The following is a 14695-nucleotide window of genomic DNA, read 5'->3' on the forward strand; positions in this document are numbered from 1 at the left end:
AATTTACCTAGTTGGTACATAATCTAATATTATATAGTGGTACTTGAGAGAGATCATGCATGACCTTTTTTAGTCTGTCCAAATTGATTAAGTAGCTTTTATATTAAGGAGGAGAGAGAGCAATATAAGACACTATAGTGCTACTTATTTTTGCAATGAATAATAAGATTTTATTCCAAATATATATAATATGACAAATGTCTAATAATTTTCTTAAAAAAATATTTGTGATTTTCTACTTAATTGTATGTTATAGTCATGTTAATTTATATGGGAGGATTACGAACTAATTATTATATCTTCATTAAAAAAAATTTAATAATAAAAATATAAAAATGGATATAAGTCTAATTTAATATATCTAACTTTGAAAAATTGAATACTCAATATGATATATAAATCCTACAGGTCAATTCCAAGCCAAACACACACGTGTAGACAACTGGGATAAGTCTTCTGTAGTTGTGCTAATGTTTGCTACCTACTTTTAATTTTATTGGTGCTGAATTATTAAGCAATTAATTTCTCTGCAAAAGAAATGGAAAGATATCTGCTCCCATATTGTTATACCAAATTGCTCCCTCTTGACCGTTTAGAAAGTTGTCTCCCTCTGATCTTTCTTATTTTAATTATTGTGATTCATATCTATGATTATACTAATGATAGACATATCATGTCATCAAAATTAATCTTTGGCCAAAGGAATTAAATTATCCTTTTAATTAAGTTTTCATATAAGTTGAACCCACACTTATTATTATCATTTCATTGTGCGTGCAGTTATCTCTCTCTCTCTCTCGCACGCATCTAACTAAACGCAATCAAAATTCCTTAAAAAACAGTAAGAATCTAATCTAAACACGTAGCATAGATAATAAAGATCTTATTTATTCATATGATAAACACAAAACGGTCCATAGATTGATGTAGTAGCAGGGCCACACACATCATTATTGCCAACAAACAAACCAAAAAGGAAAAAGAAAAAAGAAAGAAGCCAACAAGAAGGACCTAGGGACGGGATGGGAGAGATAGGAGTTATGCTGATATATAACAGACACAGACACAGACACAGACACAGACACGCAAGAGGATTCATGGACTTCCTATTACTTTGTATTCCACAGTCTCACTCACTCACTCACTGGAACCATGCTGATATGTCTGGCTGCTGCTTATCCATTATTATTCCCGCTCCTTGCATATTCTCCCGGAGATCGAAAGACCCAAAATCACTTGGGGACCCAAACATTACATTGAAATTGCTCTCATTGTTGATCATCACTTCATTGTTGCTATCATCTTCATCATTGTTGCCGTTGTTATTGTTGTTGATCATACTGTTGTTGCTGTTGATGATATTGTTGTTGCTGCTGCTGCCGCAGCCAATACCACTGATGATGTTGCTGCTGCTGCCGCCAATACCACTGATGATGTTGCTGCTGCTTTTGATTATGTTGTTGTTGTTGACGTTGTTGCTGCTGCCGTTGTTGATCATATGGTTGTTACTGATATTGCTGCTGACGATGATGTTGTTGTGGTTGGTCTCAAAAGCAGAATTCAAAGCCTTGAAGGGATCAAACTGACGAGCTTCTTGTGGCACAAGCATCTGATGAAGTTCATTGTTGTTATTAGCCACGCTTGAATCTTGGAAGAAGCTACCCACATTCATCATTGCTTGACCGCCAAAGAAATTATCTTGTTGTCCTTGAGCCACCTGCTGTTGGGGAGGAAGCAATTGATTTTCTGCAGCCACAAGATTAGTATTCAAAATCAAGTTGTTGTTGTCATTGCTGCTGCTGCCGCCGCCGCCGCTGGAATTGCCCTGGAAGGTTGAGCCATAGAATGGCACAATATCAGTCATCCTTCTCTGGCTGTTGTTGGAAACTACGAGCCTGGGCATATTGAACGCCGGCTGCGCGGGTGGTGCTGGTAGAGCCAAAGGAACAGACTGAGGCTGAGGATTTGGTTTGGGCTGACCAAAAGATGAAGACGATAAGATTGTCTTTAACTGAACAATATTTAAACCTGATGGAGCCTTGTAATCTGATGAACAAACGCTTTTGTACGGACAGTTGAGCTGATGGTTGTCCCTGGAAATCCTGTCAGGAAAACCGACACGAGATTCGCTGTAAGGACACACAGGGTGTTGGCATGTGAAAATCTGAGGCTCCTTTATCATTTTGTTATTGTTGACCTCAGCAGGAATCTTCCTCTTCATTGGTTGGTGCAGTGACAAGCCTCCCTTCATTCTGTCCATCTTGGACGTGCTGATAAAATTGTCGCGCTTCCGACGATCTTCCAGCTCTAAAATGGAAGCCTCCAAGATGCCTTCAACGTCGTACTCACTGCCCTCATCAAGTAGAGAGCTGCCGGGGGAAGATGAGGGAGGACGATAATCAGGATAAAGTTGTCGGGCCAATGCCTCTTCTTGATTCACAATGGCGATCCACGCAGCGCTTTCCTTGGCCGTCATTTTATCTTGAAGGCACTTAGATTGCCTCACAAGCTTCCGAATCTTAGGAATGTTGGGCGAAATGTGCTTGATAACTGCGGTGAGAACCCCAATCTTATATGCCTTCTTCAAGTCATGAGGCTTCTTGTACGGTGGAGGGCCTTGGTCTCTGGCTATACCGATCTGGGGCCACCACTCTTCCTTCCCCGTCGGCCACCACGGCGGTGACACACCCCTTTCCAGTGGAAACCGCCTCTGAGGGGGATCACAGTGCTGCATCAGAGTTGACAACAGCGAACCCAATGTGGTGTCCTGAATCTCTTGCAAGGTGCATGGCGTTGGGCCACCAGCATTCAGCCCATTGTTCATGCTGGCTAGGGTGTCTGCTCGATATTTGGCGATCGCAGCGGGGCCGTTCCGGTCAAATCTAACTTTATCCTTCCACCATGCACGGAGGTTGTCGGAAGCTCCGGTGACGGGTTTTCCGTTCTCAGGGATGATACCATAGACGAAGCCTTGAGCCTTGCAAACCTCCATCATCTTGAGCATGTACTTCAAGATTCCGTCCTGAGCTCTGGCCATCTTCTTCCTCCTGGCCTGTTCTTCCGAGTGCTGCTGCCTTTGCCTGGCAAGTTCAAGTCCATGATCTGTCGCTGTTCCTTGCTGATCTCTGAGGCGCTTCAGGCGGAGTTTGCTCTTCCAGATCCTCCTCTCCAGCTCCTCCACGTCAAGTTCCTCATCGTCGCTGGAATCATCCTCCTCCATTGTCATGTCTGGTTCGGTCGGCAGGGAGGAGCTACTGCCTTCCACAAATGGAGCAGCCATCATGTCCAGGTCGTCGTCACAAAAGGCCTTGTCATTGAAAATCGTCATCTTCCTGATTCAATCTCACCTTTAATATTGCCCTTTGTATCTGCCAAAAAGCAATAAACCCAGCAATAATTAAACCAGTACGTGAAATAAGGTCAAACTTAACTTTTTTACTTTGTTTTCAATGGCATATACACGTGCTTTAGAAACGAAAAAAAAAAAAAAAATCATCCCCGGCCCCCTTGTATATTTATATATACACACACTAAAAAGGAATCATCATAACCTATACTTACATGTATATGGATACACGTGTGTATTTATCGGCTAATGACTATTGAATAAAGCATAACTTTAAAATAATCTTTCCGTACTTCCAACATTCCCGGAAAATTAAAAATACTTCTGACATTTCAAACTTCCAGCATCCCGGGATAAGAAAAACACTTCCGGCGTTCGTTTCCAACGAAAAACGTATTTTCAATATCATGGCCTGTTTCATTTTTCACAAATCCAAATAACGGCTAAATATGAGAGAAAGAGAGACAGGGGGGGGGGGGGAGAGTTTCAGTTTAAAAAGGAAATTCCAGAGAACAAGGAATAAACGCAAATTCAAAATTCGCAAGCGAAGTCTGTTAAAAATGATACATAACGCAGCGGAATACAAATACAAAGTGAACCAACAACGCGAATGAGGCCAAAAAAAAAAACTTGAAGGGACACGGAAATCAAAGACGGGTGAAAGCTTCGTGACGAACCAAAAGGGTACGACGTGATACACGGAGTACGCGTACCAACAAGAAGGAACCGATTTGAACACAACCCCATGAATGGGATTCACAAAGCTTCCAGGAAGAAATGATTAACACAAACACTGAAACCGAATGAATCAATCAAAGGAGTGAGCATACCAGAAGATGAAGGAACGAGTCCTCCACCGAAGTAGGGCGAGAAGAAGAAGAAGGGGAGACAGTACTGTGATGTTAGTGTATTTGCGAAAGTGGTGGTGCGGTAAAGCCAGTGTGTGGGGATTGTATTTATAGGCAGGAGAGGGGAAGGTTAATTTCATGGGGACAAGTTGTTTTTGGTAGAAATGGGAATTAATGAGAGGGTCCGTGTCGGAGGGTCGCGACCTTTGCCAATAAATCACATGAAGCAATTGCGATTTATGATTTCAGATTCTGTGAGTTAAGAAGTTACCATAGTGGGATATCACATTGGGATTCTGCTCTTTTTTTGGATTGTTAATGCTTCCGCTCTCCCATTTAATGGATTGGAATGCATTTAATGACCTCTCAATACTTGTGTCTATTTTCTTGGAAATATCTCATTTCTCATCTTCATCCAATCCTTGCTTTCATGTTCTTTGACCATTCTATTTTATGTTTCATATCATTTCTTTATTGCGCACTTTTTTTTTTAATCCATCAAATCAAAAGAATTTGCACACTTATCTCATTAGTTGAAAAATCAAATTCAGTAACTCTTTTTTTCACACTAAGACAGTATAGACTAAAAAAATACTTAGTGTCAGTTGAGTCAAACGACTCTAATATTTATCATGTGTTTTTTCACCCTGTCATTCATCAAATGAAAAGAAAAACTTACACACCCATCATATTAAGAAGAAGCCCAACTCGCAACTTCTTATTTACGTCAAGACATAGATAAGAACTAATTAGAGAAGATGTTTAATCTCAGTTGAGTCAAACGGCTTTGATATTTGTTACGTACTATTTAACAGTTGTAAGTAGTGATATAATATTATACTCATTTAAATTTTATACAATGTACATACTTGCAACAAACAAGTGTGCAAAGAATGACTCATTAAAATATTCTATTTTTTGTTGTTGTAAATCATAACACTATGAGCAACATACAATATCAATATAATCTTACAGGAAGTGCTCGTGTCTTCTCTTCAAACTTGTAATTCGCAGGTTAATTGCTACAATATAATTGCACACGTGCTATGAAATTCTCACAATTTTTAAGTTTTACATTATCAAATTAAATAATTCATTATCGTGAGATTATTCAATATATTTTTGGGAAACATTATTAAATTGAGGTTATTTGTATAAGTATATCAAAAAAATTAAAAGGACCTCAAATATGCATCATTACTTGTCATCTTTTATACTATTTTTATAAATCACTAGTATCAATATAACATGTAAAATTTTTATAAAATCATGCCATTCTAAATTTTCAACAATGAAACTTATATGTAAATCTTGTATAGTGCGGAGTTTATATAGTTATTGTAGATATTTTTTTACATCCGATATTTTCATAGACAAATAGTATGGTAAGTTATAACATTTATAATAATTAGCCTTAGTCCATGCAATGCATGAAGCCAAAGATGAGTTGAATTATTCATAATTTGTAGGGATTCTATGTACATTTTATATTTTTAATATGTTGATAATGATATTGATTTTATACTTTTAAAGGTGAGAAAATTTATTAGACACCACAAATAATACAGTGTAAGATTTCACATAGACGGGTGGCAAGCGAAAAAAAAGAGAAAAAAGTCATTTAATTAAGAAATCATGACAAAATGGAAAGGGGAAAAGAATTTTACTTTCATCATGTTCTACATTCACTCAACTTTTTTGAAGACTTGATATTTTTTTATTGGTAGCTGCTGGCTAATTCTCCAAAAACGTGCTCCTATGGTTTTTCTTTCATAAGTTGCAATTTTAATTTTTTTTTTCCCCAATAAGTTTGATTCTTTTTATTAGTTATCTTTGGAGAAGCTAGCCAACTCATTTTCTCTTATTTTTTTCACACTCGTTTCCCTCCCTCATCCACAGGGATCTCTCTATAATATGGGTGTATTTACAAAAAAATATTTTTCTAACATATTTATTAACTTTAACTGACTTCTTAATTTACATAATTTAGTTATTTATAATTTATAAAAAGGATTGAAGAGAAATCGTAGGATGAGCTGCATTCATAGCGAGGGGGCACAAAACCTAATAAAAAAAGTTTCCTACATACAAAATATCAATTTACTTTATAATTAACTAATTTATCTAATTTTTTACTCTATCTAAATTAATTAAGTAGTACTCTTCCAGTTCTAAATATAAGATCCCTTAATTACACTACGAAAGAGGTCTTATATTTAAAATCGGAGGAGTATTTATATCAATAACAGAACACAGTGGTATTGATTTCCAATGTTAACATGTTTGATCCCCTCACACCTGGCCTCTACATATTGTATAGTAGTTGACTATAATCCCTCTTTTAAACTTGTTGACCAGGGTATTGATAAGTTTGAGGAGCTGAGGACTGTTATGAGTGAATCATGTCAGTTCTGTTGGTTTATGTTGGACAGTTATATTCTGTTATAACTGTATGATTATAAATTAAATGCATCGGATGATGTATGTACATACGACTCACTTGAGATGACATCAATACAATGAAAAATCCTTTCTGACATTTCCTCCTTTCTCTCCTTCGTCCCCCGCCCCTCAAAAAACAGTTTGTTACTCTCCTCTCTCCCAAGTCAGTTTTCTCTCTCGCAATTCCCAAACTTCTATCTTTTAGAAAGTACATTATCTACTTTACTTGTTTTATCCAAACAGCATTATTCTTATATTCTAACTTATTCTTAATATAAAAGTTACGACTTCTAATTTTTAATATAAAATCTAGTTTGATTTTTAATTTGATTTTACATATAACATCTAAATCCGTTTTGTCTATCATATTTATCTATTTTTTTAAAGTAGTTCTTATAATAGTTGTACATGTTAAATTTTTCATCAAATGACACTTGATTAGCAAGAATATTCTAGGAAAGACAACACCAATTTATTACAAATAACTAACTTAACTAAATTTTTTAAACTGCTCAAATTAATCAACTAGCTTTAATATTAAGGACCGAAAGTAGTAATTGATTAATTTGAGTAGATTAAGGATGTTTATTAAGTCAGTTATTTGTAATAAATAAATGTTCTCTTTTTTAAAATACTCTTACTAATCATGTGTACTAGTTAGAACTATCATTTGATGAAATTTTAATATATACAACTATTATATGGACTACTTTGGGAAAATAACCATGAGAGGCAAAGTACATTACCAAATTAAAAGGCAAATTAGCTCTTATATTAAGAATTGAAGGTAGTACTATTCTTCAATAATTAATGTGAGGGGTCTTCCTTAACCAACATAAAAAGTTAGATAATTAATAAATGACAGCTAAACTAGTTTCCAAGCCGGTATAATAACTGAATTATGCATATAGAATCAACTTCCTTGATACCAACAAGAGTTTGTCTAGTTGGTAAGGAGCTGACTCCTAACCTGTAAAGTCATCAGTTCAAATCCCGCTGCCAATGTGAGAACCTTATTGATAGGTGATTTGTAAATACCTCTATAAGCGTTATCTGAGCCTAGAGGCATATCCTGACCCTAATGAGTCCCAGGGCCAACTCACCTAAACTTTAACTTGTCACCAAAAAAAAAAACACCCTTGATCTAAGAGGGGTGCAGCCATACGTATAGGTCAGCAATTTCAACATATAGGAATTATTTAACAAAAAAACTGTTAAATCTTCTTGTCAAGTTTTATGTCAGTAAGTATAAATAATTCATATTAAAGTAGTTCTGATCGACATTATTCAGTGATCGATTTGATATATATATATATATATATATATAATTTGTCTGGCATTATTAAAATAGATGCTTGGCATTTACTACCATCCAAAATAAAATCTACTCATAGGAATTGTTAGTATAATCAAGGAAAAGCCTACCGGCGTGCAGTTTCTTATATTTTTGTTTATCAGATTCTTAAACCAAAACAAGATAAATATATGATCAATTGTGCCTTACCAAAATGTAAAAATTCTTCATCTTCAATATTTTCTTCTTCTTCTTCTTCTCTCTCTCTGTTTTTTTTTTTGCCGAAGGAACTTCAATATCATAACATTACGACTCTTTACACACACACACACACATATTATAAAAAAAATATTTCAGCGGCGTGTCTTGGTAAAAATAATTCAGGTGATAACAGTGAGACGGAATATAACTATAGGTTAAAGATTCAAACCCTTCTAAACACACACACACACACACACAGGCTTGTTAATTACTTACATTATGAGTGTGTATTAAAAGCAAATTTCTACACTCTATGAGAGGAGCGTATAAGACTCATGAATTTATAGCATCCATAAAATAACTCGAATGAGCAAATAAATGGTCACAATTATCAACTTCTTTGGATATACTGTGAGTTATGAAGACAATCCGCATAATGGGGATATCAATACTTTGACTCTTACTATTGAATTGTCAAGTTAAATGTTATTAATGCATGCATCAAATATTAAATAGTCAAATTAGCAGCCCAATACTCTTATTGTTTTGATGAATTTTATAATTAGAGCCCTTTAATTAATTCAATCAAATCAGACCAACAGTTATGGGCATTATTATATTGCCATAAATTTTTGTCTTAAATATATGTATATAATGCAACTTTCTTTCATCAGTCAAAGTATTATAGAATTTATTTTTTTTAATTAGAGGAGAAAGCACTAAGGAACAGAGGTCTCAGATTCGCAAGTTAAAGTAAACTTATGATAAGGATGCAAACTTATATCATAAACTAGAATCATAAGCTCATAAGAGTTCACTTTTATTAATAAATTGATATTAGAAGTATATAATTAAATAATTAATCTATAAAAAATGACATCATTTAAGTATATTTCAAATAATTGAAATTAAATCGATTAATATTCATAATTTACCATAGTCAACAAATAAATTTTTATGAAATTCATATATAAAGTTACTAAACATAACTAAATCATAAAATTTAATACGAGTTTAAAGGTGAGTTGACGTGATTTTATAAGTTAAAAACATAAAAACAGTAAATTCAGCGAGTAAACTTGCAAGTTCAACCGAATTTACAACTAACATAGGTTTAAGAGTAACTTAATATGTTTTTGCAAGTTCAAAACATAAAAATATTAAACTCGAAAAGTCAATTTGTGGGTTTGATAACAACACTCCCAAGTCACAAGTGGAATCAAACCAGTAACCTTCTACTTTACCAAGGAACTTTCATGCCATTAAATCACAAGCTTATTGGCTTAAATTTATTTTTTATATCCTCTTTTCGGCAAATTATTTACATATCACTGCATTAATTTACATCAATGCCTTCTAAATTACTGGCCGTGACCTAGTGTATGCAAGTTTATTTTTGTATTTATTTGTAAACAAGTTACTGAAATGTTTTTATTTTAAAAGATAAAGTAGATAATGATATCTTTGCCACGTAATGAGAATTTATCTGCTCTAATCATACAACGATTAAATAGTTATATAATTTTTAAAGAAAATGAAGTTATGGGATACTGTATTAATGAAACAGCTTTCTAATTTTACAACAAATGGATAGGTCTATGCAATGTTAGAAATAATTTACGCTATTTATGGCTCATATAATTTATTAGAGTTTTATGTCTAACATTAGAAACAATGAGATAAAGACCTCAAAAATTATCTTTTATATAAGATATATGAAATAATTAAAAAAACAAGGGAGAATTACAATAAAATCCCAAGGAAAATATAATTACTAAAAAATCCTAATAACAACCTAAACAGTCTATAATGACAAGTTCCATAATAGAAAATAACAATTTTTAGGGTTTATTTTGTATTTATTTTTCTTTCTTGGGACCTCATTGTAATTTTTCCAGAAAACAAACTATTTATACTTGGTTATTGATATGCATACTGTGAGAATAGGAACTAATTACATCACATAGATTACACTATGATAGTTTGCAAAAATTAAAACTGTTTGAATTTCTTTCAATCAGAGTATCCTCATCATTTAAAATGATTTTTACGAAATTTTGTAATATTACACGGTATAACGTGAAATATTGTAATATTATTATTATAATATAAATAAGAATATGTTACACCTAATTAACCGGGTCCCTGCATTTCAATTAAATTTAAAAATTAAATTACATTAGGACTTGAAAACAATATGACTTATTAGTGTAAATTTTATAATTCATATTAATATATGGTTATAAATATATTGGTCATTAGTTTTGAATATTTATTTAATCCAAAATCTTGTATATACAAGACCCACCGAAATTGATTTATATATAAAATCGTACACACACACACACACACACACACATATTTGGGTACAGTACAAACGTAAATATTCGCCCAAGTAAAGGCAAGTCTAGCTTCGTATTGGGCCTAATGCCCCACATGGGCAACTTTTTTTGGTCCACCTTGCCATATGGACTAGTCGAACTGTGGGAGAATGACAAGGAAAGACCACTTGAATAAAGAAATGACATAAAAGAGCCATGAATTTGTGAATTTAATAAACCACAATGCTCTTACACAATCACGCACTGTTTGGTTCGAAGTTTGTCAAAGAGAGGGAAGAGAAAGAGAAGGGAGAGGATGGGTTAGCAATGGGCTTTTGACAAAACAATGGGAACTACATCCCGTTCCTTCCATTGAATCAAACAAAGCCTTAGCAACAAAGCTGATCAGTTGTAAATTCTAAAGGCGTAGTTGTAAATTTTGTAAGGTTAATTATAAATCTTAGAATATTAGTTGTAAAAGGATTATAGGAGTTTTATACGTGTTTGAAGATCAGTAGTAAATATTGGAAGATAGTTAAAAATAGGTTTAAAATATAGGTTTGTAAGTTTCAAAAGGTTAATCGAAAAATGGGAGCTACATCCACGGTGGTAAATTGTGGTAACTTTATTGAAAATAATTGAGTACCTCATTAACTATTTGATTTTTTTTTTTTGTTTACAACTAAACATCGAGTTTGAGTTTGCAGTTGAGCTTTCAAGATTTATAACTGAATTTTTGAAGTTAACTGAACTTTTATAATTCACAATCTAGTTGTAATTATCTTTTAAGGTTTGTAACTAATTTATAAAATTTACAACTAAGTTCCCACAATTTACAATTGAATTATGTTATTAACCATGGCAGAGTATTTTCATCTCTACTCACTTTTATCTAGGTAGTTCTCTCTCATTTAACCAATTCGCAGTCCTTTAGTTTCATTTTTTTTCTCCAAGGTCTTTCTATATAATTTTCCCTTTAACTATCAATAGGTGAAAGAAACTCAATTTTTTTTATAAAAAAAAAAAGACAAATTCTTATATGACGAGCCTTGCAGATGAAAAATAAAAATTCAGAGTCTGTTACATTCCATTTGTGAGGGCCTAAAATAGCTAAATCTATTTGATACCAGGTGATGCTGTATTTTTGGGGGCTTTGACAAGAGACACACAGCACAAAACAGGCCACAGTGCCGCACGTTAAAAGTAAAAATAATATAAAATAGAGCCTTTTTATTTTGACCCTAAGATAAAAGGTTAAGATCATAGATTATTATTATTCTCTATTTCTGGAAAAACAATATAATCAGAAAGCGATGGTTTTTCAGTTCTTCTGAAACACCCCGAATTACTAATGGTGAATGCATTTCCTCCTTCCCATTGATCCCTCATATGAATCTCATTTCTCTTTTCTTTCATCCACCGACACGGAGCTCTACGTGTTTGATTTTAACTTTTCTCATTTCGCCATAAATCACATTCCACTTCCGTAATGAAGTTTAAATCTGGAATCTTCGTGTTGTCGGACAACTTTTCCCCCCTTTTGTTTTCTAGATTTCCCAAAAGGACCTATTTTATTCTACCTATATTTCCCGCCATGCACATATACCATCTATTTGCATTATTGCTCCTGAGAAATATCTCTGTTATAAAGCACATATTTTACTGTATCTGATATATCATATGCAGTTTGGGTTTGATTGGAACTAATAGATTTTGGTAGGGGCTGCGCAATTTATAACTTCTTTGGCTTCTTAATTATATTGCAGATTCACTTTGTGATTCTCATCAGTAGACAAGGGAAAGTAAGGCTTACGAAATGGTATTCACCTTACTCTCAAAAGGAAAGATCCAAGGTATTCATCAGATTTGAACCGTACCCAATATTCATTATAGCAACACTGATTTTTCCCTTACGTTGTTTTGAATTCCAAGTACGCTACAGTATATCTTATCTTGTCATTTCAAGTATTTAATCAAGTGCCTCTATCATTGTTGATGAAGTTAAAGAGATTGCTTAATTGCTATGTGATATCGGCTTCCCCTATATTATCAAAGCGCCATGTTGCCTGCGGAAACTTATATGATGTTGGTTGCTAAGGATACCTTGATTCATAAATGGCCCAGAAGTTGCATTTTGAAATCTTTTTGTGGCATTGATCCTTATATACCTCTATTGTCCCAACACCCCCCCGATAACATGGCTTGAATATTGTCTACTTTTTTGTGGCGATGGATCGATGTAACTATCTAAATGTGAAAAAGTTAGAATTTGGAAGCTCGCATACTTTCGCTTCCCAACATTTAATATATATATATTTATTTATATATAAAGTGTGTGTGTGTGTGGGGGGGGGGGGGGAAGAGACAGGGAAGTAGTAGTGAGTGAAAAGAGGGGAAGTAGACTTATTCACTGTCTTCTTGTTTTTTGTTTTTGTTTTGTCCTTTTTCGGTGTTATTTTATCTGTCTCCTTTAAATGCATGGTCCATTACAGTGGAAGATCACAATCCAAGATGCATTCCATCTTAATGATGCACTGCTTAATTTATTTCTTGTTATGGTCTTTCATTCATGCTTTTGCACCAATATGCATGCCAAGAGTTATAAAAGGTACAGAAATTTACATGTATTTTGGATTTTATCTGGGGCGTCAATGTGGATTCTCAGCTCCGTACTGAAAGTCCTAGCCCCATGTAATTATCCAATGCGTAGCCTGTTTGTAGTTCGGACCTTTCAGTTTGGACGGTGATCAGTATGTGCATACCAAAAATCATAAATGGTACAGTAAAGGCGATGCGTTTTGCACTTTTCCGTATCATTGATTCTGTACTGAAGGTCCTAAAACCATGTGATAATCCACTGAATTGCTTAGGCTGTTTCTTGTTCTGATCTTTCATTTTGCAAGGTAATTCGAGAGCTAAGTGGCCAAATTCTTCCTCGCCCTCCAAAGCTTTGCAACTTTGTGGAGTGGAGAGGACTCAAAGTTGTTTATAAAAGGTAGGTAAATTTTGTTAAGAAATTGGTCGCCATTCAAGGTAAATCAAGCGTAATTGGTTTTGGTTCATGTTTAGATATGCCAGCCTCTACTTCTGCTTCTGCATTGATCAGGATGATAATGAATTGGAGACCCTCTCCATCATTCACCACTATGTTGAGACACTGGACCGTTATTTTGGTAGTGTGAGTATTTCTTCAATCTCCCAATTTCCAAAAGCTAATGCATTGCCTATGCAAAAGGTTAAAGGAGTGTATTTGTTTCTGTGTTACTTTTATTGGCTTTCTTATCAGGTCTGCGAGCTGGATTTAATCTTTAATTTCCATAAGGTATATATCTGACCTCAATTTCTTTTCCAAATTTTCTAAATAGAATTCCTTTGCCTGTCACAGCGTCTCTCTAGCTAACGATGAGGCTCTAAATGGCTCAAAACTAATATTGTCTGATATGATTATAATGAAATACTGTAAATTGCGTGTCTTGCTTGTGTGGTTTCTGGATTCAATACAATTATTCTTAGTATGGTAAGCTTTGATCATGGCAGGCATATTACATGTTGGACGAAATTTTGCTAGCTGGGCATGTGCAGGAGACCAGCAAAAGAACTACCTTGAGACTAATAGTTGCACAGGTATGAATGAAAATGAGCCTTACCAATTGCTGCTGTTGAATGACGATATCAAGATTGTGTATTGAAAAGGGATTTTTTTTTCTCCCCACAATACTAACACCGGGTCAGAGATTAATCATGATGAATTTAACACTTAATATCCATTGTTCTGTTCTGTTGTCCTCTGTTCTTGAGTTCAAACATGTAGATTTTAGGGTCTAACAAAAATTAGTGCAGGAGGAGCTGGTAGAGGCTGCTAAAGAGCAATCCAGTTCAATAGGCAACATCATTGCACAAGCCACCAAATAAGAGCAATCCATGCGTTTCCCTCTACTTTGCACCCAATACCAATAATATTTGTTCAAGGACGCAACTCTCTCAACATTATTGATTCTACTATTCAGATATATATACATATATATATATGGGTTTTCTTTTGAGTGAAAAGACATCCATACCCTTGCTGATTCAATTATAAGACCATAATACCCAGACCGCTAAGTAAAGCTGATCCCTATCAATCTACCCTCCCGGTCCTTAATATAGGACCCAATTATTGAGTTAGTTTTAGTCCTAAATATAAGACTCATTTATCATATTTATTAATTTTTTTTAAATTACCCCTATGGATACTCTCTTA

General features: G+C 34.3%; 2 protein-coding genes across 2 annotated transcripts; one reads left to right on the top strand and one right to left on the bottom strand.

The window, feature by feature from the left end:
* Positions 1–1141: 1141 nt before the first annotated feature.
* LOC114717151 (ETHYLENE INSENSITIVE 3-like 1 protein) lies at positions 1142–3328 on the bottom strand. The gene has a single exon (XM_028902243.1). The coding sequence runs from the start codon at positions 3326–3328 to the stop codon at positions 1142–1144; it is 2187 nt and encodes a 728-aa protein (XP_028758076.1).
* Positions 3329–4358: 1030 nt separating this feature from the next.
* LOC114717152 (AP-1 complex subunit sigma-1-like) lies at positions 4359–14364 on the top strand. The gene is made up of 7 exons (XM_028902244.1): positions 4359–4448; positions 12219–12305; positions 13356–13447; positions 13522–13630; positions 13739–13774; positions 13990–14076; positions 14293–14364. The coding sequence occupies exons 1-7, from the start codon at positions 4359–4361 to the stop codon at positions 14362–14364; spliced, it is 573 nt and encodes a 190-aa protein (XP_028758077.1).
* Positions 14365–14695: the final 331 nt, after the last annotated feature.

This window comes from Neltuma alba, unplaced genomic scaffold (assembly GCF_004799145.2).
Source record: "Neltuma alba isolate B1F8T4 unplaced genomic scaffold, ASM479914v2 tig00011709_pilon, whole genome shotgun sequence".
NCBI lineage: Eukaryota > Viridiplantae > Streptophyta > Magnoliopsida > Fabales > Fabaceae > Neltuma > Neltuma alba.